Source organism: Camarhynchus parvulus, chromosome 7 (assembly GCF_901933205.1).
Source record: "Camarhynchus parvulus chromosome 7, STF_HiC, whole genome shotgun sequence".
Lineage (NCBI taxonomy): Eukaryota > Metazoa > Chordata > Aves > Passeriformes > Thraupidae > Camarhynchus > Camarhynchus parvulus.
The window spans coordinates 28,306,666-28,333,815 of NC_044577.1; the positions used below are offsets into that span (position 1 = coordinate 28,306,666).

At 48.4% G+C, this 27,150-nt stretch overlaps 1 protein-coding gene across 1 annotated transcript in view; it reads right to left on the minus strand.

Annotated features, from left to right (window-relative positions):
• ITGB5 (integrin subunit beta 5) overlaps positions 1-27,150 on the minus strand; it is a 59,424-nt gene that overhangs the window by 6,105 nt on the left and 26,169 nt on the right. The window contains exons 7-11 of the mRNA XM_030952278.1: positions 26,144-26,239; positions 24,986-25,075; positions 21,091-21,225; positions 17,263-17,692; positions 653-875 (exon numbers count right to left, since the gene is read on the minus strand). Coding sequence (XP_030808138.1) covers positions 653-875; positions 17,263-17,692; positions 21,091-21,225; positions 24,986-25,075; positions 26,144-26,239 — 974 coding nt within the window. The remainder of the gene's footprint in view (positions 1-652; positions 876-17,262; positions 17,693-21,090; positions 21,226-24,985; positions 25,076-26,143; positions 26,240-27,150) is intronic.

Below are 27,150 nucleotides of genomic sequence, written 5' to 3' on the forward strand. Positions count from 1 at the left end.
TCTGCACCACAAGGGAGGAGCAGCTTCAGGGCCAGGCATCTCCATCACAAGGATGGATTTATTAGGATTCAATGAAAGTGCAAAGAATTCAATGAAAGTGCAAAGCAGCTTGTAGGATTCAATGAAAGTGCAAAGGATTCCATGAAAGGTTTGGGGTTTGTTTGCCCTTTGGATGTCAGGAGCTGTACATCAGCTATGGCAAAATCCATCCTGCCTGAGATCAAGGCAGGCAGTCCTGCTGCTCTGTGCTAGTCTGAGGCTGATGCCTGAGGCACCTTCATCGCTGTGAGGCAGGGGCAGTGATTCTGATTCCAGTCCTCCCCTCCTCTGCAGCTCACAGCTCTCTGCACCCAGACATCTGCAGCTCAGAGTGCAGCAAAAGTGGGTTGCCAGCCTTTCCTGCAGAATGAGACAGCACTGGAAATGAGCAGGGACATGAATCTCCATGAGCACTAGGGCAACAAGACTTTTGCTGCTCTACCTGGGATACTGTCAGGCTGCTTAGCATGGGCTCCTAGCAGCAGTAGGCTTGCCTGGGGCTGATCACACATTTAACAAAGCAGAAGTAATTCCTTAGCTGAAAAGTCTCCCAGGAACCAAAGAGCTGCCCTTCCCACCAGTGTGAAATCCCTCCTGAACTGCCTGCGGGTACCTTTTAGTGCTACAGACACCGGGGCAGGTGGGACACTTCTCGCAGGTCTCTCCGAAAGCCCCTGGCTCGGTGCACTGACACCTCCCACAGACGCAGGCGCCGCGGCCGCTGCACATCTGCCCGTCGCTGGAAACGCAGCTGTCCGTCTCCGTGGAGCAGTTGCAGTTGTCCCCGATGTAGCCGGCGTGGCACTTGCACTCCCCGCAGTGACACTCCCCGTGACCTGAGGGGGACAGCAGGGGAGAGGTGTCAGCAGAATTCCGAAGGCCACCACTGGGTGCTGTGGCTGGGAGGGACCAGCAGCCCAGCAGGAAGAGCTGCCAGAGAGACCTTACTTGGCAGGGCAACAAACAGATGCTGATGGGAAACACTTAAATATCAAATCAGTATCAACATTCAGCAGCAAAAAATACCTACTCATTACTCTTCCAGCTTCCCTCTGCTGCTTAAGACAAATGGGCACTTCCTCCTTCCTACTTTTGTATGAAATAATCTCTTCTTTCTCTGTCTACATCGAGAGATATTAAGATGGGAATGGAATACTGCTCCCCTGCTGGTTTTGAGTCCAGAGTTTAGCAGCAAAACGCCTAGCAGGCTGTCCACTTCATAAAATATTTCCTTCCCTTTCTTCTTAACAGTTTTACTTAAGAAATTCTCTTAAAAGCTTGGAAAAAATTATATCAACAAGCACTATTTCCTGTGTCCAAACAAGAACTCTGTGTCCCAACCAGAGCCACAAAGGTTGCTGGGACCAGCTGAGTCCCCCCCAGGGAGTAGCTCAGGGCAGCTCACAGCAGAAATGGATGAAGAAACCAATCCAGTAAGGGCTCTTCTCCACTGAAGCATCCCCTTGGAGCCAAGGGGCTTAGTGAAGGGCTGAGAAAGTCAACAGCCTCCAAGGCTGTCAGTGACAGTAAGTGGAGTGGCTGTCCACTGAGCAGCTGGCTTCAGAAAGGCATTCATCTGCTGGAGACTGCTCAAATTCTTCCCTGGCTAGTCCCTAGGAGAAGGGATGCCTTTGCGGCATAGTTTATAGAGCTGAAGGGCTTGTACACAAGGCTCATCAGCAACCTAATTACAGCTCAGCTTTTCCACTGGAAAGAGCCTCAAGCACCCCAGACATGATAAATTATACACATGCTCCTTTCATCGACACAAACCCACGGATCTCCCTGCCTCTCCCACCGTGCCAAGATTACCAGAGGCTGTGGATTGCCAAGCTATATCCCCTGCCAAAAGTCACAGGAGCACCTTCTGTTTTACTAGGCATCTCATATATCCCAGCACATCACAAGTTGTCCTTCTACAGCCTCTTCTGCACTCCCACCGTTTGCTTTGGATCCAGCCTGCATATTCAAACATTACTGGACAAAGGAGATTATGTTTACAAGATCTCTAGAGGTGACCTCCTTCTGCGCCTACATCTGATGGAGATTAAAATCTCTTGCTCTGCTTGCCTTCACAATGACAGCCTTGCCCTTTCCTCAGACAGAAAGCTCTGGGTTTGAGCCCATGGGCTCAGCTACATCCACAGCTGCAGATTGGAGGACCAATCACCAGGACCATCGCTTCACAGGCAAACCAAATGGGGTGTCTGGCTTTTACTCACAATTAATTCAGGTGACTGGGCTCTCACACACAGCAGGTTTCATGGCAATGCGAAATGTCCAAATTAGCTATAAACTATGGTTTTGTTAAATGGCACATTTCAAGGAATCCAAAGCTGGTGATTAGTAAATGCGCTCAGGCTTGAATTTGAACTGTGAGGGCCAAGAGAAGCAAGCTGATGGTATTCATATCACCCCTCACCTCTCCTAGGACACCACAGAATGCAGCACAAGATGTGAGTCCAGAGGAAATCTGTCTCTGGACCACAAAATGGTTCCGTTTTTAAAGGCATCAGTGCTAGGTCACAGGAGGCTAGAAGGCCTGCACATCCCTTCCAGCCCCTGGCAGGCTGGAAGTAGAGCCTAAAATTACTGTTCTGGGGAAGGGAAATGGCCATTTGCAAATAATGCATCCTATTAAACCACTGTGATTGGAAAACTTAAGAAACAGCATCTTAAAGGATGTGGTTTTGTTTATTGACAGGGATGAAGAAAAAGCCATTCTGTATGAGGGTGACTAAGTGTGGGGTGTGAGCTTAAAATGTCAAAACACATTGACATGTGTTTCCTGCCTTGGCCACACTGGCTTAGTGGTCAACAAGTCACTGGCTGAAGCTCATCATAGTCAATGTGCCAAGAGCAGGAATTTCCATCTTGACCTTCAACGGCAAAGATGTCACAGCCTTCACTGCTTCATCAGCTTGAAAGAGTGGCCACTGCTGCAAGCACCATGAGCTACACTTCTGGTGCCATCCATCTCCCACACAGCCTGAAGACTGGAGAAACTCAGTGAATGAGAAACATTTGGTTTTCAGATGGGCACAATAAGAGTTGTCCCACTTCTCAACATCCACCTGGAGCACCAGCGGTGTGAATACACTCCATCCTCTCACTAGGGACACAAACCGAGAGGAGTCCTGGGGCAATGTGGCAGCGAGGGTTTTGGTGACAGCAACCCAGAGCTGTGGTTTGCAGTGTTACCCAGTACTCACATGTTGCAGCACAGCGTGCTGCTCGTTCCCAGTCCCAGCTCTCTCTCCCAAGGTCACACACAGTGCTGATGTGGCTAAGCACTCTCTGTGCCATCATCATGCCTGCAGGAAACCTTCCACCACCGTGCCCATGATGAACCCAGTTTCACTTCCCAGTTTCATTTCCACAGCAATATGTCCTCAAGGAGGGTGTGTTTCAAGACACCTCTGCACCAGCAGCAGTCTCGTGGTGCAGGACATCACCCTGGACTTTAACCCCCTTGAACCCTTTGAGTTTGTACATTCTCCGTTAAAGCTGGTTTGTGAAGCCAAAATACATTAATTATGTTCTTCAAACATAATAAGAGATGCTTTCTTCTGTTCCCATATTCAAAATGAGACAAGCTTAAAAGTTTAAAGATCCAGATCTAACTAGGAAATGAAATGCTCCCCCTGAATTTGATAACATTCTTTCCAGTTAGCTCCTGACCTTCGGGGCAGGGCTAACAGAAAACACATGTCAGGAGGCTGCAGAAACCTGCTGGGAGGGTGTGCAGAGGAAAGCAATGCTTCTGTGGGGGGAGAGCAGTCCCCAGACTGAGCTTTACTAGTCTGGGATCCATCTGGGCAGGAGCCATGGGGTGCACTGCTCCCAAGGACAGCACCAGAGTGGGCAGAGACTCACAGCCCAGCAGGTGCTTCCATCTCTCCCTATCCCAAAACACATCTTCATCCCACTGCTGTGCTCTGGCTAGGCTGCACATCTCACTGTCACTCAGGAAGCTTTTCCCTGGACATCCATCCATCCTCATTTCACCCCAGCTGCCCCCCAGGATGGCAGCCACAGCCCAAATCCTCCCTGCCCCCAGCATGGCACCCCCACAGCAGCGCTGTTCTTGTTATTCCCAAGCAGGGTCATTCCCAAATCAGGATAGCAGCTTCTGGCAGAAGCTTCCAGCCTCTGACCCTGACTTCATCCCAGCCTTCCTGACAGCAGGCTGTGACCCTGCTTGGCAGGACAGCCCGTCTGCCCTCCGCGATAACTGCGCCTTTTCGGAACTGCACCAAGAGGTCTGAAACTCAGTGCACTAAAAGCTCTGTCACTGGGGCTTTTCATGGAAGGTGGTTCTCCTAAAGCTTCCTACCTCTGGGGATGACAAAGTCATTCAAAAAATACCAGCTTTCTTCTGAAACAAAAAATATGATCCTAGTTTTTATGGAGAGGTGGAAACGGTTTGAAAACAAGCCTCCTCCAACACTCCTTTTTTTCCCCATCTTCTCGAAGATTAAACTGATGTGCCTAACATAAAAGAAAAACTAGTCAAGATTTTTAAGCCAGTTTAGTGGTTTCTCAGCACTCAGGAGGAGAAAGATCATACTGTATTTTGCTCCCATTAAATCAAGCCATTTATTTTTGTGCCTCTGTGCTCACATCCAGACTTTGGGTCACAATCTCCAAAAGGCTGTGCTTTTGTCATTTTTGGTTATTTGAACAACTAGTCTGAAATAGGAAAAAACCCACAGGCAAAACAACTAAGAGAAATAAGTTATGGCAAGCAATTTCCTGATTCTCCAGTGTCATCCCTTTAACAAGCCCTGGCTGCTTCTTCACCCAGAGAGCCCCAGTGAAGAAGGGGTCCACAACCATGGATCAAAAACATCTGCTTATGAGAGAAGTCAAACCCTCCTGACACAGGGCACTGCTTGAGCACCACTTTTGTACCAGACGGGCCAATCTCTCAGCAAAAGTGTCTGGGGGAGAGGCTCAATGCACAGCACATTTTGAGTGGGAGGAAGAAGGGCAGCAGAAAAGGCTTGGAATACTTAGAACACATAGGGCTTTTCATTTGAGAAAGGACTAGGGTAAGACACAGTGCCTGCCCAGGCAAATAAATCATCAACTTCCCCAGTAATTTCTTTCCATGGCTCAAAGCAGGCAGTGCTGCACATCAAGAGGCCAGGCCAGGCAGCCTGCCCATGGCCCAGCTCAGGCCCAGGGCACTGCCAGATGGTCAGCACCCACAGGGACTTGGAGACAGCTCCAGAAGTTTTAAACAGCGGGGATGGGTTTAGGATCCACCCCCTGGGTCATGCCAGTCCAGCAGGGAAAACAAGGGTGGCAGGTTGGCAGGAGCATCCCCAATCCCTGGAGCCCACTGAGCATAACAACCTCCTTGTGCTAAGGAAGCTACTACAACATAAACACAGACAGACAAACGTCAAGGGTCCAAGGTTTCTGTGTAACCTGAAATTCATCCAACTGCCTCCACTCACACCAGGAGAGAGCTTGCCCACATTCATTTATCCACAATGCAATACTGAAGCAGCAAAACAAACACTAAGGGGTTAGTAAGAAGTAAATAGTGCTTTTCTGAATGTTATTTACACCAGACACCATGGATCTGTGCATCTTCCCACTGCAATGGATGTTCATATCCTGAAGCGTATGGGTTTAACCAAGATTTCAGTCCCAGCACTGGGCCCACTGATCATCAAAAACAGCACTGGAGATGCAGACTAATGAAACCAAAGGTGAAGGAATAAATGCAGGCTCAAGCTGCTAATTCAGCCATGGGTACCACAAGTCCCATCACCAGCTGGACATTACTGCCAGCATCCCACAGTGCAGCACTGCCATGACAAAAACCCCCCTCAGCACTCCAGTTTCTCCTCACTTGGGAATTTCTGGGTTCAGTGAGAACTGGACAAGGAAGACATGGTTTTGGAAACTGCTGTTTCATGAAGGCAGCTGAAAGCTATCCAGGGCAGGCGGATTTCCTGTGGCAGCCCTGGCCAGCCTTTCCTCATTTTCCTTCTCTCTGCTAAAGAAGTGAAGCTGAAATGCAACCACGAGATACAGCTGATGATCCATCAGAAAGCCAAAATGGGCAAGGAGAAGTCATTTCCTGAAAGAGATCTAAAGCTGCATTTCTTAAAATAAAGCCTTCCTCTTTTTTCTTTTTTTTTTCCAAGTGGCTCAGCACTCCACAAATCCTTGACTTCTACTCACATTAGCTCCTCAGCCAAGCCTGCCACATGTGGCCTTTTGGATGGAGATCCAGAGCGGGGAATTGGAGCTTTCAGGTCCTGCTGCCAACTCTGTTACTGATGCAGGGAGAGCTATGGGGCAAGGGCTGGTGCCAGATCCTCCCAGAGGCACAGAGCTTTATCCTGAGTGGAGGCACTTGGGATGGATGTGCTGTTCTCCTTTGAACCACGGGCCCAAATACCAGCCCTCCACTCTGAGCACGTGCTCATCCTTGGCTTTGTTACCCCCTAAGTACCTGACATGGAAGGCACTGCAGGAACTGCCAACAACTCATATTATTTCTTAAACCAGATCAGAAGGGGCTGGTGCGTGTGAGTCCTCTGGGGTTTTTGCCCCTACTGTGTCTCCCTCCAAACCTGTAACTCAAAAAGGGCCACTTTCCCTTCCTATCAACCTCTATCTGCCCACATGCAGGTGTTTATTGTTCTCCCATGGTGCAAGTTCACCAAAGGTCCGTGGTTTTGTAACAGATTTCTCCCTTAACAAAGTACCTGGAAAAAGTCAGAATATCACTCAAAGCAAGACAAGGAAAGGAAAAAAAGGAGAAACAATGAACACACAGGCTGTGCTGCACTTCCCTTTCAGGTCAATTACGTAAGCTCAATTTTTTAAATGAAACTGAGCAAAATTCAGGGCATGCCAACAAAAGATGCAGAGACCCAGAATTCCACTCACCTGCTGGTCTGAGGCTTTCTGCCTTTAAGCCCCAAACACAACATTCATTTCCAAATGTGCATTTCTGTCAATGACTATCACCAGAGACCAAATTCAGACACCAAACTCACCGAGATGCTGGCTAGTAGAGCATTTAAAGAGACTTTGTTCTAAGACCATCTAAGCCTTATTTTCTGAGCTCATCTTGGTTTTTTTGGAGCTTTTTGTGGAGTTTTTAGCCCTGGGAGAGGGCAGCTGCACAGGACAGGGGGTTTGGGTATGTGCATGAATCTTCAGATGACACCTCTGGTTGCAACCCACATGTTGTGCCACTTTAAGAACAGAGCCCCAAAGACAGAGCTCTGGCTCCCATAAAGATGTCAAAGACGTCACTCCTGTATTCTTTAATTCTGCCCGGGCATTTAATGGCTCATTAGCATGCATTCACACTTGCTAAAGGTCTGCTCAGGGACAAGGAGAAACTGCAGTGAAAGGAGGCAGGAACAGCAGCGCTCTGTGCGGGTTGGCCCTCAAGGAGCTGCTGCCAGATCTGGGGAGAGCTGCAAGGCTTGGACAGCAATAAGAGCCTGGGCAGGGAGAAAGGAGGGGTAACAAATGGCAGCTTTTCCCTTTCGTGCCAGGAATAGAGACTCTGGGAGAGCAGCACTCCATACACCAGGGAGAGAATGCCCAACCTAGCTGCAGTTTCAGTGAAATGGCAACACAAAGCCCTGGTGTGAGCAAGGTGGGGCAGGCAGGGTATGCCTGCTGCCAGGAACACCAAGGAACAAAAGGAATAAGCACAGCACTGAGCACTAACACAAAGGGAATCATCACTGGTGTTCCTGTGAGAAATCCATGCAAAGATCATAAAATATCTCAAGTTGGAAGGGACCCATTAGGACCGCAGAGTCCAACTCCACAATAATCAATAATATTTACCAGGTTGCAATGTAATGCTAATGCCTGGTGGTGTAATAACAAATACTGCATTTAACTGCTGTGAAAGAAATCTAGAGGAGCATATCCATGGGGCACAAAGCATTCTAGCTAAGAACCATCCACCTGCACTGACGTGCAGCCATCTCTGACCTGAAGCACAGCACGGGGGTCCTTAGCAGTGCAATTAGAGAGGGGACCAGGCATTTTTACACTGCTTTTACCATGCTTTCACAGGTCACAGCCAGCAGACAAGGGTCACCCCATGCTGTTTGTCCCAGCCCAGAGGCCATTTGAACTCTGGGATCTTCAGCCTTTTGAACAGGCATGGAGCAGGATAGGGAGCAGGATGGGGAGGCACACGCTCTTAGAGGACAAGGCACATGACTCAATATTAAACTGAAAAGAGAAGAGAAACCAGGTTAAGGGGAAAAATAAATTCTGAGAGGAAGAAGAAGAAGAGAAAGATTGGGGAAGCATGGAAATAATGTCCTGGGAGGAAGCGGTTCCAGGAGCCGCCCAAGGATTGGAGATGTGAGTAAACACATGCACTGAGTCAGCCCCATGCTCCTCCAAAAGGCCACTGAGGATCTGTGTGCCAGACTCCATGAAGATGAAATTTGGAATGCAAACACCTCCCACGTGGCTCTCAGCCCCCCTCTGCATTGGGACTATGGGCTCCTGGAGATGAGCACACCCAGACCACCACAGGACACCCTGCTGAATTTGGTCCTGGCTAATGCTCAGGAGCCCTTTGCCTACCAGTTAAAATCAAACACTTCTACAGAGGAATGCTACTGCCAGCCAGCCACTCACACAACCCTAGTGTGGAATCTCTCTACAGCCTTTCAAATCATCTGGGAGCTCAGGGCTGGGTGTCCATGCCCTCAAGTAAGCTTTCCCTGCACAGAAGGTGCCACCCTGGCACAGCAAGCACATGATGCAAGCACAGAACACTGCAGGCTGCCCACAGCCTTAGGTGAGCATGTCTCAGACATGTCCCTGTAGTTTCTGCTCTTCCTCAAACTGTGTGAAGAGCAGACTTTCTCAATGACACTCCACACTAAAGGCTGAGAGGTTTCAAGTGTTGCTCTCAGAGCTCACTGCTGTCTGGAAGAGCATGGCCAGACCCAAGGCACCACAGGAAGCAGCCCGGGTTGACCCCAGGGCCCAGACACCAGCTCTTGTTGCCAGAACAAGGCCTAAAAGCCAACATCCCACATGTGTCAGCAGCAGCAGGCGCCTCCACAGTTCCTTCCTCACCTGTGGAAACGTTTTGTAAATCACTGCTTGAGCAATCACATTCTGCAGCTCCAAAATGTTGCAACCCCACAGCAGCCCCACACTCTACAGGAGGGCAAGCAGGAATATCAACATTTCAACAGCTGGCCTAAGAAAAGATCTGGTTTATGGAAACACACATTTAAAGAAAAAAAAAAAAGGCATTTTTCTTGGTTTGGGACTTTGACATAGTGCAGCCAAATGACACTGGACACACAGCCAAACAGCACCTGCAGGGAGCTCGTAAGCAGGGCAAGAGTGGCATCAGTCTGAGTAGGATGAAGGTGGATTCAGTTGACTCCTCTTCCCCACCACAGTTCTCAGCCCTGCCTGCTCCAGCTGGCCTGATCCTTACTTTTTTTTTTATTTTAAGCTGACCCACTGGACTGGAATAAATGGAACTGACCTAAACCTTCTATTTCTTTACAGCAATCCATGTGACGAGAGTCAGCGGAACAGCTTTGCAGTTTAACCCCAGAAAAGGAAGAGGACAGCAGAGGTGCCCCATTAGATTCGTTCCTTATTAAATGTTTGTAGTCTATTCTTACTGGAGCCAAACTGTTTCACAGGTGGAGGAGGGATGTAAGCTGGAGAGGGGATGCCCACCCCCAGTAGTGACACCAGGCACAGGTGCTCTGGCCTCAGTTCCTCACAGCTATGGGACACAGCAAGTCAGAGGTTTATTTTTCCTTCTTATTCAGGGGGATTATTTTGTTCTATCCATTTATTCTCTGGCTCACAGACATCTCAGGACAGGACCCTTGGCCGAGAAGCTCCTGCAGGTGATAAAAGCAAAGGCCAAATGGGAATGCACCAAGGAGAAAGGTCTTTAGGAAGCTCAAAGATAAACATGCAGTCTGAGTTTTGACCACATTGTAAAAGAGAGATGCTACAGTAGTGCCATGTCCTTGTTGTCTGTTCTGAGCATAAGGTCCCCTGGGCTCTGCAAGGGGCACTGTAGGAAAGAGACCTCAGGGTGCCTGAAACCAGGTTTGTGGGCTGCCAAGGGCACTCTGTGCCCCACACAGTGTGACAACATACACAGACTGCTGTGTCTTCCAGCCCAGGCTCCTCCTCCTACCCTGCTCTTAGGTGGGAAAAGGGGCATTCACAGTGCTACAACACCCTAATGACACAGGGTATTGTTTCAGAGGACTTTACTTGGTTCTGCTCACCCCAAAGCACTCTCCCATGCCCTGCACCCCGACAGCACCCGCAGCCACTGACCCCTGAGCCCCCAACCTGCTGCGAATGACTGGGACTGCTCACAAAGCAACTGTGAGGTTACAGCACAGCGACCCGAGCTGACACTGCATCCTCTGTCACCAAAATAAGCCTCAAATATGTTGGGAGATGTGTGCTCCCCATCCTCCTCCCACATGGGAAGCACAGAGGGATTGACCTGTGGGGCAGCTGCCCCAGAGAGGGAGCTGCATCTCCCTGCAGCTGCCTGGCTCACAGCTGCACTAGCACTTAGCAACAGCCAAAGGATTATTTTTAACTTCCATATCTATATGGCCCTTTTGTCTCCCCCCTTCAGGTTCTCTTTTACTAAGCAGTGCTCAGAAAAACCTACAGACAACAAGACTTGACGTGACTTAAAAGGAAACATTGCAGATGTGGTTTAGGCTCTGTTCCCTCTCTTCTTTCTGCCACAGGCCACCCTCTTCTCTTGTGGCAGGGGTACATTTGTCAAAAGCCACCCCACCTGCAGCATAGCCACAGACAGTGGGCACAAAGGAAGCTCTCCTTCCTCCCCAAACCACACTCAAACATCACCTGCACCTCAGAGGTTAACAAATCAAATACTACCCATTTCTTTCTTAACAGCTGCTTCTGGTAAAAATTTAGGCATTAGGAATGAAAATCATTAAGATCAAAAATAAAATGCCGTTGGTGTGTCTGCAAGATGTGGATCACCTTTACTCTCACATCTGAGCTTTCAGATGCACACCAGCATCCTCCATCCAGGAGGCAGTTGTTATTGCTACCCAGGATGGTAGCTTTATTCACCACTGGGTAGGTGAATAGTAACTACAAAAGTCCATGTGGAAGGAAGTCTACTTCCAGATGATGTGTCCACAGGCACAGTGATTTGTGTAGCAACAGATCCCATCCAAATCCCCAGGGTGGAGGTACCAGCAGGGGAATCAAACCCAAGTGCCACTCTCAAAGCATGGAGCTCTAATGCAGGACCAGAAACCAGGGCACTGGCACTGAGCCATCATCCCACTGGCTGTTAAATGTGTTATGGACAGGGTACAGTGAAAACAAATTGCAAAAGCATGAGTGAGGTTTCTAATTTGAGGCGTGTTAAAACAAAACAAAACAAAACAGCCTTATCTCCCTGGGCCTTAGTACAGGCTGAAACCTCCCTGAGCTTCCCTATTTACTAAGACCAAGAGAGGAAGCATTCAGAAGTAAATGCTGAGGACTTGAATGAGCTCAGCAGTTTATGTAGTGGTTTCAGCAGGGCAGCTGGAGCCGCATCACACATCAGCAAAATAAACCCCCAATTTTCAATGAGCTCTCCCTTCCCACATCCCATCTCAGAAGTGATTCTAACACTTGCACATACTTGCAGATATGACACCCGCTGCTCTATTGCTGGTCTGAGTTTTCTGTGTCACTGGAAGCCCTGTGCTGGTGAGGGAGGCCAGACCAGCTCCTGTGCTCCAGGGCATCCCCATCGTGCTGTGCTTCAGCCAGCCACGACCTTCAGTCACCTTAACCAGCTCAGATGCTCACAGCTGCTCACAAGCTAGAGAGACTAGCTTCATTTACTGATGCAAAACTGTTCATAAATCTGATTTATTGTCCAATTCTAAAAAAAATGAAGAAGAGAAACCACAAAAGACCTGATCCCCCAAAGCTGGACCATCATCAGTAGCTGCCGTGTTGCTCAGGCAGTATGGATTTTCGGGATGAGATCTTTTGTGTTTTATGGGGAGGAAGGGCTGCAGCATGACAAGTGCTCTCTGTAATTATAGATGTGCCTGTGCACAACCAGAGTCCTGACTGAAGAGCACACAAATGACACACAGGGAGCTGGGGAACAGCGGTGGTGGGTAAGGGGAAATTTCTTTAGAGACCCATACAATGCTATATTACTGTGTCCCCCCATCCAAGTAAAAATAGGTCTGGAGCAACTGAAACTAATGAAGCCTGGCCTCCAACAAGCCAGTCTTTCTTCATTAGAGGCAAATGTGTGATGCCCTTACTGGGGCCTCTCCTCCCTCCTGCCACCTTGTTTTATGGGACCTTCAGGAATGCAATTAGGGCAGAGATGTTTCCTCCTTTGTCAAAGTGCCTGGCGGGCAGCCAAGGAGTTCAAAAGCCTGTGGGTTGTGCAGCCAGCTGCCCCTTCCCCAGCCCAGCTGCAGGCAGGAGGGATTTCTGCCCCCCTCCCACAGCCACGCACATTTCAGAGTAGAGAGGACAGAGTGATGTGTTGAAGATCTCAATGCAAAAAGGCAACCTCTCCACCCAAAGAAAAACTGGGAGTAAAGCATTTGAGGGTTTGGGAAGCCTCTGCCTGCTTTGTCAGAGCACAGTGCTGCAGATAACCCAACTGAATTTCTTTTGTAAGAACAGAACACTTGTGTAGCCCATCCCCTATGGCCCCTCCAGAAGCTGGATTAATGGATTGAAACAGCTGCTCCAGAGCTGTTACCTGGCCTTGGGGGGCAGCAGAACAAATGCCACTTATCAGTGACTAAGTGACATTGATTCTGAGTTGGATGCAACTTGAATTAACATTTTCTCCACATTATAAATTACTCCCTTTTCCCACTTCCCTCACAGATGCAGGAGGCATGTTAAACCTCCCACTAACAGGAATTAAATCTTGCTGGTTCTTTAGATTCTTTCTCACCCAAAATCTGCTCCTCCACTTCATGAGGGGGACTACAAAAGGACTGGAGCCATAAGCAGCACTGTCTGCAGGCATCTCTCCTCTCAAATGCTGACAAAAATGAGGCTCCAATATTTATAAACGGACCAGGAATTTTTTTTTTCCTAGCCAAAGGACCAAATGCAAGTCACAAGAAACAAGTTCATTTCAGAGTATTTCCACCCCACTTGGCTTCTGCTGGGAATACAGGATGCCTGAGCATAACATGCCACCCATCCCTGTGCCATGGCAGTGACTCAATGGGGACAGCTTTACTACAGATCATAAAAGGAAGAAATGCCTGCACAGATGGGTGATGGGCTCATGCCACAGCCATGTAAGTGCAAAGCAGTTTGCCTGAGTGGATTTTTACTTCTCAGCTCAGAAATCTGTGCTCTCCTCCTGGTGCTCCCCAGAACCTCAGCTCGGGTGGGACTGGCTGCTTTCTCATCAGCTCTGAGTGGGATGGGCACTCCAGGTTTGTGGCATCACCTTGTTCAACAGCTGGGGCAGGTGTGAATGCCTTTGGTGGGGGATGCCACAGCCTGTGTGCTAAACCTGAGGCTGGGTTCCACTCTTCAAAGCACAGTCAGTCATCAGAAATGCACAGAGAGGCAGTGACTGCCTTCTATGCAACCAGAGGCTTCAAAGAGTATAAATAAAACCCTTGACAGCAGTGATGAGTTTCCCTCATGGGTCTAAGCCAAGAAACTCCCCAGCAAGGACGGAGACAATAATCTGCCACAAAATTACAGCTCCCCACACTCTGCTTTTTTGGTTTGTGCTTTAGCTAAAACCTGCACTCCCCTCAGAGAGTGACAGGCACAGGCATGACAGAGCCTTTCAGGGACAGACACTGTGCCCAGGAAAAGACAGAGTGAGGGCAGGGTGTCATTTCACCCCCAGCAGGAACAAAACCAGCAACCAGCCACCACAGCGACTGCCCTGAGAATCAACTGCTCCCAAGGCATCACCCAAACTCTTCTGGCTTCCAAGTCTACCTACGCTGCTGGACAGATGTCCAGTGCTGAGCTAAAAACCTGGTCTTTTCTGAAAAGACCCCATTTGTATGGAGGAGAGAGCGTGGTCTGCTGGAAGGCCCCAGTGATGTTTGTGTAGCAGAGGGCTGTTCATTAGGGGCAACCCCTTGGGCATAGCCCTGCCATGCAAGCTTGTGGTGGGCTGGGAAATCCCAAGCCTCTTGGCCTGAAAAAAACACCTCAAAATGCCTTGTCACTGGCACAGCACTTGCTACAATTCAGATTCAGCATTACAACTCATTCAGCCATGCTAGACTCCATCCTATCCCTCAAGCAAAGAGCTTGCTTGGCCTCAGCCCACCCTTTGTTTTCTTTCATAGCTCTAAAAAGGACTTTCAAATTACTTTTAAAAGCTTCAGCAAATCCCAAACCAGCTATGATGTGCTTCCCAGCACCAGACATCCCCCACAGGGACAGAGGCAAGCAGGTGCAACAGAAGATATATAACTTGCTTTCCTGTGGAGCCCAGAGCTCTAGCCCTCCTGCTGGAAAGGAAATTTGAGCAGAGGTGTGTCCTTCTCTTGCAGCAACTGCTCCACCAGTAACTTACAACCTCTCTTTATAGTGTTCATGCCCTGCTTGCTTTTAAATACCCTCCTTTTGGGTGGGATGATGCTATCAAAGCAATGTGGTCTTCTGGAGAGCTCCCAGGCAGCAGTGCTCCTAATTACTTCACAGTTGAGTTTAATTTTTCCCCCGTCTACCTTCAAACCCTTTTTTCGTGCTCGCTCACCCATCTTTCCACTCATGCATCAGCAGGGAGAGCTCCACAGACCCCCCCAGTCTGGGCAGTCACTGTCAGGGTGGAACTGGCCATTCCCACTGGATCCCAGCAGGGATCTCCAGGGCAATTCCAAACCCAGAGTACTGCCTGCCTCATCTTCAGCAGTGACAAAATCACTAGCCAGGCTACAGGAAAATTAACACAAACATCCTCTATCCACCTAACAACACAACCGACTCAAACAGTCCGAAACTTGCAACCAAAGCTTATTGCCCCGCTCTGAAATATGCAGGGCAAGATAAACAGCAGTGGAAAAAACATCACTTCCCTGGAGAAAACATAAAAAGTAACTATTTTTTCCAAGCTTACACTTGTTTGGAATTCTTGTCCAAGGTTTTCAGCCACGGAAATATTTTACTTGCTTGAAAGCAGGCAAATTTTAAAGAACAGCCCTTTGCCCTGATCCAACTGAGGGAATTATGTCTGAAGGCTAATCCAGGCAATTATGTTCAAGGTAAATTATTTGACCTTGGACTGATGAGGTTTTAAAACCATCTTAGCAAACACAGCTAAATAACTCGTCTACCTTTGTTTAAGCAAAGCTGACTGGCTACAGCTTTCCCAGTGAATGACTTGTTTTCTCAGTGGGAGAAAAATCCACACATAAAACAGCTTTAGGAATCTTTAATACAGCTTTTCTCTAATAAGTAACAGCCTGAAACACAATCTTTCCTTTCACCTGTGAGGCACCAGGGGATTACACCACACACTTCATCTTTAAAAGAAGATTGTTTCTGCCTAGGCAGGGAAGGATGGCACACGTAGGAAAAATCCAACCTATGACAACACCAAAAAAGCCTCAGGGGATTCAAGCCAGTGCTGGTTTACTCTTTCCTGGGGAAATACATCAGTGTGCAAGAGATGTGCATAGTTACATCAAAATAACAACACCAAAGCCAAGACTCTGCTCATCTCTGTGGGATGCAGGCAGCAAACAAACCTGCAGGTGTGGGAACCCAGAACATCCCTCTGGCTGTCCAGGACGGCCAAGACCCCTGCCAGGGGGCTCAGAAGCCCAGCCACAGAGCCCAAAATGCCTGTGGTTTTGATTATGACCCATGGAGCAAATTACCAACCTTATATGAAAATCAGCAAGCCACAACAGTTTAGGTAGAATAATAGTGAAGTTATCACGGGGTGAAAAGGTAGATTTTGGGGTTTTTGGTATGAGGGTTCAGGAAGCAAGATGGAGGGATCTGGGCATGTCCAGCCTTTCTCCTTCTTCTTCTTGGCCTCCATCTTCTGCTGTGATGTTGGCACTTACAGACTGGCTTAGAGTAGAAGCTCACTGTCTAACATAGATGATAGGTATTGGAAAGTTAATGTAAATATTGTACATGTAGTTTTTAGTATAAAAAGATAACACCGCCCCAGGGGCAGGCAGAGTGCCTGGAACTGTCCTGCTGAACAGACCTCGGCAGGACAGGAGAAAGAATTTTATAGATAAGATACAATAAACAACCTTGAGACAGAGAAATGAAGAACTCTGACTCCTTCTTAGGGACTTTCTAACTTTTCTCGGGGTCACTCTGACAAGCTAAAGATCCCGACATGCAGGGAGACAGCCTTTGACTCCAATGCTGGAAATCCAGTTCTGATGAGGATAATGCCATTTTTGCTCTTAACTGTGGATGCCTCTAAACCTCTCCCTCCTCATTCCCATAAAGAAAAGAAAGGGAGCACAGACTCCTAGAGAAACAGGGCACATTCCCTGCACACTCCAGCCCCATTCTGCAGCAGCTTTCTCACTACCACGACACTGAGGACCCAAGGGTATTGGAATTAAATACCCATAGAGCTGGATGGAACGTGCTTGGGCTCGTCTGGCCCTTGCTGCTTGACCAAAGGCAGCAGCTGTGGTGGTTTCACCTCAGAGACATCTTTGGCTAGCTGGATATTGCAGCTGGCACTTGGGACAAGTCCAGGCATTCAGGAGCTCAGGTTTACCTCTGGCAGAAAGGCTTTAGGCGAGGTCAAGGAAAGGAGTCGGGTTCTGCTGGAGGGTTTCAATCCAGAGCTTTACTCCTGGCACACAGGCCTCTGAATCCAGCAACAGCTCCAACAGAACCCAAGAACCGTGTGGTTGCTGTGTCTTTTAACCCTGGGGAGAGGGGGAGGGAAGGGGTAGGGATCCCACCAACCAGGTAAGGGGTGGGGAGTCTCAGGGGACAAATGACACCTGGATGGCCCAATGTCCCCCAGGGCTGAGAGGCATCTTTTGAACTTTGCCAAACACACGGTGCCCTTTCTAGAATGCCAAGACTGACGGACAACACTCAGCAGGGGCAAGGGAGGGGAAGGAAGAGGTGACTGGCACACCCAGGGGAAGGAACCGGGATAACTGAGACAGGCTATGACATCACACTGCAACACAAGGGAGGGAAGGCTCCTACCTGAGCAGAGGACTCCCTTGTACCTGGCGCAGGAGAAGTCGTCGCACTCGCAGAAGGGCCCGTAGATGTTGCCGAACTCGCTCTCGTAGCACTGGCACTGGTTGCAGCTGCACTCGCCCCGGTCGCTGCACAGGGGCTTGCCCTCGGCCTCACGGCACAGCGCGTGGTGCAGCTCGCCCATGGCGCCCTCCCGGCACTCGCAGCGGGCCCCCAGGTAGCCGGGCTCGCACTCGCACAGCCCGCAGGCGTAGGTGCCGTTGCCGCTGCACTTGCCGCTGGCGGGCGCGGCCCGGCCGGTGCAGCCGCACTGGCAGCGGTAGCTCACGGCCACCTCCAGCGTGTCCCGGAAGCCGGCCGGCTTGATGGTGAAGCTGTGGGACACGTCCTCGGCCGGGCAGCTCCGCGCCTCCACGGCCACCTCGAAGGAAACCTGAGGGGAGATGGAAGGTGACGGGCACTGTGACTGCCAATCACTTGTTTTTAAAATTTTTAAAGTTTAATAGTAATAAAATGGTTATAAAAATACTAATACAATTAGAGTATAATAATAATTTGGATGGTCTGAATTAGGACAATATGACATAATGGAGACAAAGAGTTACGGATGTCTGGGTACCTCTTTCTGGGCAGCACGAGCTCAAAAAAGGACACCCGTTAACAAAGGATTAACCCTTAAAAACAATAGCCTATTGCATATTCATACACCTCACACATGATGCATAAATTCCATTCAAACACAGGATTCTGTCTGGTCATCGTCAGCTTCTTCCTCTGAATCCTAACAGTGCCTTCAGGGCTGAGCGAGGTGGGAAGAAGTTCATTTCTTCTGATAAGAGGGCAATAAATTCTGAAAGATTTAGGTGTCCTGTGGCTGCTATTTCACTGCAAGTCCTTTCTTTAAAAAAAGTATCCTACATAGTGTGAAAAATGCATGTATTTTATGATTGGCTTTTCGCAAATATTAAAATGACTCTTATATGTGTTGTGTTAGAAAGTAATGCTGTATTAGTTCTCTTAAGTAGTGTGTTAAATATAGTTTTAGGTTATAAAAAATGTTAAAATAGAAACTATGCTATGTAGGATACTTTTTTTAAAGAAAGGACTCACAGCGAGATAGCAGCCACAGGACACCTAAATCTTTCAGAATTTATTGCCATCTTATCAGAAGAAACAATCTTCTTCCTGCCTCAAAGGTGTTGTTAGGATTCAGAAGAAGAAGTTGACGATGACCAGACAGAATCCTGTGTTTGAATGGAATTTATGCATCATGTATGAGATGTATGAATATGCAACAGGCTATTGTTTTTAAGGGTTAATCCTCTTTTAATGTGTGTCCTTTTTCGGGCTCGTGCTGCCCAGAAAAAGGTACCCGGATGTCTGTAACACTTTGTCTCTATTGTCTTGTATTGTTCTAATTCAAATTGTCCAAATTATTATTACTCTAATCATATTACTATTTTTATAACCATTTTATTACTATTAAACTTTTAAAATTTTAAAAACAACTGATTGGCGTTTTTCACAATAGCATAGTTTCTATTTTAACATTTTTTATAACCTAAAACTATATTTAACACACTACTTAAGAGAATTAATACAGCATTACTTTCTAACACAACACATATAAGAGTCAATTTAATATTTGCGAAAAGCCAATCATAAAATACACATTTTTCACAGGCACAGCCCCCAAGTAGCTGCCAGTGGTGCTTCCTGGCAGGGAAGAGCAAATGTGCTGGGGAAAATCCATGGAGCAATTCCAGGGAACTCAGCACGTCAGAGCTTCGCTCCCAGGTGTGCAAAAAAAAAAAAAACCCAAAAAATGGCACATCCAGCAAAGGCACTTGCAGCTCAATGCACCAACGTGAGGAGCTGGGCATCCAAAGCATTTTAAAACTCTCTGCTGTCAGGCATCCAGAGCAATTTTCCCCATCAGGCACCACTGGTTTCTGTGAAGTGGGAAGGAACCTGCCTATTTCCATGAAACAAACAGGGCAAAACTCTAGCAAATAACCCAGTTTTCATGCTACTAAAAATAGAAAACTCTCTCAAAACAAGATCTAACCAGCACAGCCAAGAACCCAAGGTGCCTATAAGATCATGGATTTAGAAGGTTTTATGGGACTCCTGATTTGCATGTGGAAATGTGTATCAGCACCACAGTCCCTAGCTGTTGGCATGCTGCTCACAGGCCATTTTGAATGGATGCTTCTATCAAGCCTGGCTTCAGAAGGGTTCTGCACATCATTAAATGGCTATACATCACACCCCTACTTGTTTTATGTTGCTACAATCCAGTGTCAGGGATTTTCTCCTTGAGAAAACCAAGACCATACTTTGGTTGCTTGCTTAGCCCCTGATTTAATCCTGCTCTTTGTTAGGGCTGGTCAGCACTGCCCAGAGCTGCCAGTTAGCAAGGAGGATTAACCTTATTCCAAGGAAATGAGACCCTTTCCTAGGCCTCAGGAAGGAATGCTTTCTCTCTGGGGACATTTGGGGGTCACCTCAAGCTCTCACTGACATCACTGTCCCACAGGTCAAGGGGGGATGTGCAGATGAAGATGCTGCAGCCTCCCCTGGTAGGGGAGCTGCACCCCCAGGAAACCTCCCTTGATCCCCTCCCATTCCCAAGGCCTGAAGCAATTAGGGTAGAAGCTCAAATTACAGAGGAGGAGATCAGAAAGCAAACTAAGGGGATCAGAGTAATCCTGCTCCCTTTCACCCACTGACACCCACAGCCCCAGGACTAAGCCCTGGCAGATTAGGGCCCAGTGCCAGCATGATCCTCTTTGGGGAAACTTCCTTAGCAGGAGTCAAACCTCCTGAAAGCAGTGGGGCAGAAAGCAGCTGAAAAGAGGGGGTGGAGGTACATGACCCCACCACCCTGTGGTGTCTCTGCCTGTGCAGGCACCTTGACACTCAGGGTTCCCCTAAAATGGAGCGGCGCCAGCACCAGCTCCTGCTGCACTCACAGCCAGACCCTTTATGGCACAAGCTGCAGCAGCTGGAGCCATCCAAGGAGCTACAGGGATTGCTTCTACCTACCTATCCAGGACCCAGTAAATTCAGTTTAAAAAGCAAGGCCACTTCCCTGTTTAACATCTCACATGATCCTTATTTGGTGGGGTAAAACTCCAGCTACTGTTGACTCTTTCAAACTATTTTTATATGTCACAGCACTGAGAGCCCTGAGGTATGTTTGCAGAGTCACTCTTCTCAAATAAGGCAATCAGGCTGCTAATGAACCCACACGCATGGCCTCACACAGCAAAAGTCTGAAGAAAAGGAGGAGATTCCCCACCAACCTGAGCCCCCCTGCCCTAGCCCTGCAGCCCATCAACTCATTTATCTGCATCAACACTCAATTTAAACAAGCAAAGCTTAGCTTCCCTGCTTTTTAAAAAGCACAGGATGGATTATGCCATGTTAATATTTATTTCAATCTGTGCTGCTATATAATAACGTAGGAACTGAACACAGGAGAGGAGGATTGCTGCCTATGGAATTTCACAGGAGAGAGTGTGATGTGAATATCTGTGAATAAGGGAAAAAAGCCTGTTTTTGACTATTGCATCCTGCTGCCTAATCAGGACCTTTAGCTCAGTACAGTAGACAAGATGCTTTCCCTCTTTCCTACAGCTCACCTTGGACTGACCTGCACCACCCAGAACTACTTCTAGCAGAGCCACTCCCTGTGGGTTTCTGTATCATCATGAGGAAAGCAGAGGAAAATGAGCAAAACTGTGTTTTATTGCCCAGGACCACTCATCAACGGAGGGAAGCAGGTGAAAGAGCCTCTCCAGGGAACAGATTAAAAGGCAGACTCACCGTATCTCCAATTTTGAGGTCCCCACACTTCCTGAGCCCAGGATAGGACAGCCCATCCTGGCAGGTGGCAGTGAAGGTCAAGCCAATGTCCTCAGGGCTGTCCCAGACTGTGAGCTCCACCTTGGAACGAATACTCTGGAAACACAAGGGGAAAGCAAACCATCAAGCTCCCAAAGACAGAAGGGCTTCTTCTGCTTCAGTCTCTTCTCCTGCTGTTTCCAGAGGGTGAGTAGGACATCTCTGCACCGATATGAAAAAAAATCACCCCTGCACACACATTGTCATTTGAGTTTGACTCAACCAGCCCAGAAGAGTTCTGATGATCACAAGTAGATTCACAGGGAGCTGCCTGCCACCCCTGCAGGGTGTAATGGACACTGCAGCCAGCACTGGAAACATACAGGTGCACAAGACAAAGAAGAAAACCTTCTCCACCAGAAACAGAATATCTCTGAATTGAAGGTCAGAGCTTTCTGTGCACATCTGCACCTTCTCCTCCCCATAACCCAGCTCCTGAGCAAAGTGCAAAGCCTGATTCTCCACTGGCAGCTGTCCTACAATGTCTACTGTGCAGCACAGAGAAGACATGAAACTGCACTAAACTCTGTCCTGCTTCCTTCATTTCACCCAACTGGTCAGAAAAATGTATTCTCCCTCTTAGAAGAAAAAGCTGAACAAAAAGCACCCTTCTGTAAGAGTCAGCTGCAAACAGCACCATGGGAAAAAAATTAATGAAAAATCTCTTTCTTTGAAAAAACTTTTCAAAGTGAAGAGCATTTTCCATCTGTGAGGTTTTGGTGTGCTTTTACTCCTTTCTTCTGCTTCTTAACTCTGCCCTGCTGCATACACAGACTTTTTAAGTCACAACAAAATGAAGTTTATAAATATTAATTCAGAATGACATTGTTTTGTTTAATTCTTCCAAGGGCTGGAACTGATTTTCATACCAGTGGTGTCCAAAAATGATAAAGTTTTTCAAAATGGAGCTTTCTGCACAAATATGCTCATTACCCAAAGCCAGCTTCCAGCTCCATCCCTCTTCCCCTTGTCCCCAGCCCTCACCAAAGAGGCCAGATTAAGGAAAAGTGCTAATTCAGACCCCTTGCCAATACATGTGATGACAAAAGCAGGGTTCACATGCCAGCAAAGAGCCAACGCTTCTAGAAATGGACAGGAAATAAATGAGTTTTGGCCGGGTGAATCTAAACAGTCCTTGAGGAAAGAAAGGAATAATTCCCATCTCTCTACTGTAACAGAGAAGCTCTTCATGGGGTAACAACTGGGACCACATGGAGCATCCATTGCCTAGGGGGTGAACACTGCATGTGCCAACTGCCAATTAATCTATGGATGCTGCAGTGGCCAAATCATCCTGTAGGAATTAGCTGCTACTCTGACATGCTCCCCTGTCGTCTTTTCCAGAGGTAGCATAGCAGAAAACAGGACACCAGGCCAGGCCTCAGTATGACCTTGCACAGCTCATCCTATGTTCCTACACAAATCCTCTTATGAGCCCTGTATAGTCCTGCTGCTACCCTAAATGCAGTGCCATTGTTATCAGCCCCTTGGCACTGTTACACACCAGTGTCTTCTGACAACACCACAGCCACCACGGAGGGCAACTGGTGGTTGTAACAAGAAACACTCCCAGGACCTGCCTGGATTTGGTTTAGGAAAGTGCTTCTTAAACCAGCATGCCATTTGCTCTCATCAGTCCAAGCCCAGCCCTGTGTCTGGACACAGCTTCCCATGAGCTTTTCCATCTCCCAGGTATCTTGAGATTTGGGGGAAGGGCAGGGAGAAAGCAGTCCCTGTTCTCTTTTGCTTCACACCTGGAGGGATGAGGGAGAGGGGACAGCATGCTGGGCAGATGAAAAGGGAGATGGAAGATGAAGAGATGGGGAAAAGGAATCTTGAGGGTAACATAAGCCCTGAGCAAGTCTGATGTGTGCATCAGTGAGGGGAAGGAGATGAGAGAGGACCAGAGACGGGGAAAACACTGAGGGAGAGGGACTGAGCCCAGGCCCGGAACATCAGCCACTGCCACCCCACAGGAGAAGACAGCCTTGTATTTCTCCAGGCTCAGACTTTCCCTTGCACAGGGACTAAAAAAGGTTCACTCCCATTTGGGAAACAGAATTTTAGCCATCTCCTTCAGTGAGAATTTCCTCCCTCATTTCAGGAAAAAAACAAAGCTACCAAGAGGAGACAGGCTGGGTGGGCGCCAGGTTTGGGTGGCCCTGGGCTGACCGTGGCACAGGCAGGAGCTGCCAGCTCCCCACAGCACTCCTGGGGGTCCCACCACACCCATCACCAGCTGAACAGGCAAGAAACTAACCCCAGCCCCAGCAGTGAGAAACGAACCCCACGGCGGGGGGGAGACACTACCCCAGCCCAGCAGTGAGAAACCCCGCCTAACCGGGAAAAACGAACCCCAGCCTGGGCAGTCAGACACTAACCCCAGCCTCAGCAGTGAGAAACGAACCCCAGCCTCAGCAGCCAGCCAGCCCATGCAGCTCATTCCATGGGGCCCCTTGGTCAAGCACCCAAGTGGTTTCCAGCTGGATGTGCTGGAAAGCTCACAAGCAAAGAGAAAGAGGGAGCAGTGGTGCAGCCACAGGGTTCCCAATGGTTTTCATCAGCTTCAGCAGTATTGATCTGCAAAGGCTTGAGGGGTGATGAAATGGAGGCATGGATATATCTTACAGCTGCAAAAACAAGGCAAAGGGAGGTTTCCACCTGATGGCACCGAGGCCACATGCAAAGTCAACGTGGAATAAATATTAATTTCTTTCTCCCCAGCCAAGCATCTCAGCCACAAGACCCTCCTACCTGAAGGGACAAACTGGGACAACTGGGCTTTTGATTAGCAGTATCTCCTGGGCCTCATTAGCAGCATTAACCGTTCATTGCCTTCCTCAGAGGGTGAAGCTTTGGGAAGCACTCTTCCCAAGGGCATAACCAAAAGCTGCTTTAACTGCAGGGAAATGGGGGACAAGAAGGAAGAACTTCACAGATCATGCAAAGCACACCCCAACCCCACATGGATTCTGGATGTGTAAACTCCTCCAAAGAAGTTTTACTGACTCCCTGCACTAATGAACATAGTACCAAGAAGAGCTTGCAGCCATCAAAAGCTGTGCCCACAGATCCCATGCATGAATATCTCCACCTGAGGGCTGACCTGTTATGGGGTCAGATCTCCATGCCCAACACCCAGCAAAATCCTTGCAGGATCATGAAGACCTGACCTATAAGAATTCAGGGAGAAGTCAACACAAATGTTGACACTAAGTATGCTATGAACATGCAATTTAGCTGCTTCTAATTGATCTGCTCCCCTGATCTCCACGTGTAGATGGATGACATCAGGTCAGCAGTACAACTCTAGGTCACTGTTCCAGGGCAGGCTGCACTGGCAGTGCCACACAGGCAGAGCTCCTTTGGGAGCATGGTGATACTCATAGGGTGTTGAAAACCAATGTGGGCTGCACAGAGAGCAAGGCAAGAATGAAACCTTACCTGGACCTGGTCCCACCCTTGAGAGGCCTCTGAATATCAGATAACAAAGAAATAATCTATTTTACCTACTGGTAGGTAAAAGATCTCTGAGAGAGATCTGTTTTAGATGGAAGCTGTGTTTTGTGGGTAATTCTGCACACAAGAGAGATGAGGTGAAATTTCTGCTGTCCCACAGGCTCTCTTGGGTATCCATGCTTCTCATCCTCCTCACACACCTTGTTTCCCTCTCCAGGGTGGACATCCCAGCTCCAGCAATGTGGAGAGGACAGGGGAGGGAGGCAGCCAAGCTGGGTGGAGCTCACTGGGGGAAGCTGAGCTGGCCCAGCTCTTAGCCCTTCTCACTTCAGCAGCTGTGGTATTAAAATGCACTTACATTGTAGGCTTTGACAATCAGCTCAATGATATTCTTGGAATCTTTGTGCAAAATCTCCACTGTTGTTCCAGGGATCAAAGTGGTGAAGTTCTTAAAAAAAAAAAAAAGAAAAGAAAAATTAAAATATTGAAAATCAGAGGATGAGGAGAGATTGACCCCATGCCAGGGACACAGGCCACACACACTGCCCCATCACCCAGTGGTGTACATGGTATATTTTGGCTCCAGCTAATGTGGAGCTTTCAAAAGTAAAGCATTGCTAATGAAGCATGTCAAATATTAAACAAAGCTCATGGCCATGGGTCAGGAACAAACATACCTGGGGCTCTGCTGCTGGGGGGGAAGACCCAGCCACCCTGCACTCGGGAAATCTGGCCCTGCACGGAGGGAGGGGCGGCTGTCCCGACTGCCCTTCCAACCCTGAGCATCCCCAGGAGAGGGGGTGGAGAACGAGCTCAGCCCTCCCACTCCCCATGGGTGAACAGCAGCATCCCCACCATAGCAACACGGCTGCTTGTTGTTCCTGCTTGAGCCTCGAGGGCCTCGGCAGAGGTTTCCAAAAGCAACCCCGCCTGAAACACCACCTCTGCATCCCCAGAGCTGCAAAACCCCGCAGGGCAGCTCTAGACACAGGCTGGTCTTTGTGCCTCGGGTCAACTTTCCTTTTGAAGGGGAGAGCAGGAATGGCAGGAGAGTTCAAATTGTGTGTGGCACATCAGGGCCCTGGACTCCGTGATGGAAAAACACAGCTGGGCAGAAAGGCTGTGCAGGATTAGGTAATGGGATTAAGTCACTGCAGAATGGGCCGAGCAGGTTTCTGCTCTCTGGCACGCTGCACGCTGGCAGCCGTCCGAACATCCCGATTAACATGGAGTCTATTTTAGCTCTTCACATGCTCACTAACACACTTATATCTGTTTGCTCTAAGAAGCTTTAGTGCCTTCTGCCAAAAGGACCAGCAGGGCTGAGCCTTGTCTGCCTGCACTGGGCAGCCTGTGGCCACATGCACGCACCCTTATCACTGCACACACGTGTTTGCCACTGCACACACACGTTTGCCTGTTTGCCACTGCACACACACGTTTGCAGCTGCCTCCACTCCCCAGGGCCTCAAGAGGCATTTCACTCTCCCCCCAGCCCAGGCAACTCAGCAATTACCTTGTAGAGCATGTAATGACTTTTTGTAACAGCGAAAATCAGGTGGATGTTGTTTTCAGCAAGTTTCTCCCCAAGAAGTGCCAGGGAAGGATAATCCTAGGGGGAAAAAGCCAGGCAGAAAGACTGGTGGGTAACACAGAAACAAAGAGTAATTTCATTGCTCTTCTCTTCCCAATAGCAAAATTCATTCCAGACACATGGCGTGTTTTGTTGTGGGATGAAGTCCCTGATGTACCAGCACAATCCTAACTGAAATAGTAGAAATCTGTTAAATATTTCTACAGCACTGCTCACTAAAATGCATGACTGACAACACCACTAGCCACAGCAATACCCAAAACACAGGGTTATTTCTTTCCACTTCATATTTTGCCATCAGCAGATGCACATGTGCTAAATGGCTGCTACCTCAAGGGATGCGAGGCAGGGAAATCTAGAACTACAAAAAGTGGGAATGTATCAAATTTTTTTCTCCCAAAGCAGAAACATCCGTTGCCTGTTCTTTCTGCATACTGGGACCATGAAGAGATTACAATAAGCTGTTTAATTCTGCAGATTTCCCAGGCAGAGAGGATGGCAGGGAGACACTGCAACAAAATAATGACCCAGGGCTCAGTTTCTAGAGACCAGCTTGAGTTCAAAACTCCTGCCTGCTTCTGAAATGCTGTCCTTGGGAAAAACCATCTCATTTACTTGAAGACCGAAGGGCTGATTGAGAGCCTCTGAGATTCAAACAGGGAAGTGCCAAGGCAGCATCTCAATGCCATCTCCTCAGCATTTACTCCAGATAAGGGAGCCAGTCTGGGGACTGTGCTTCCTTCCATATACATCCACTTGGTAGGACTGCACAGGGGGTTCCACTGTAGAGCCCAGCTTCTAACCTTAACACAGCCACCCAGATTCCCCTCACAGGTTGACATTTGGAACAAAAATCATAATTAGTGCATGTGGTCTGCTGAATAAAGCACCATTCTGCAGAAGGATGCGATAATGAAGAGGCAGGCAAG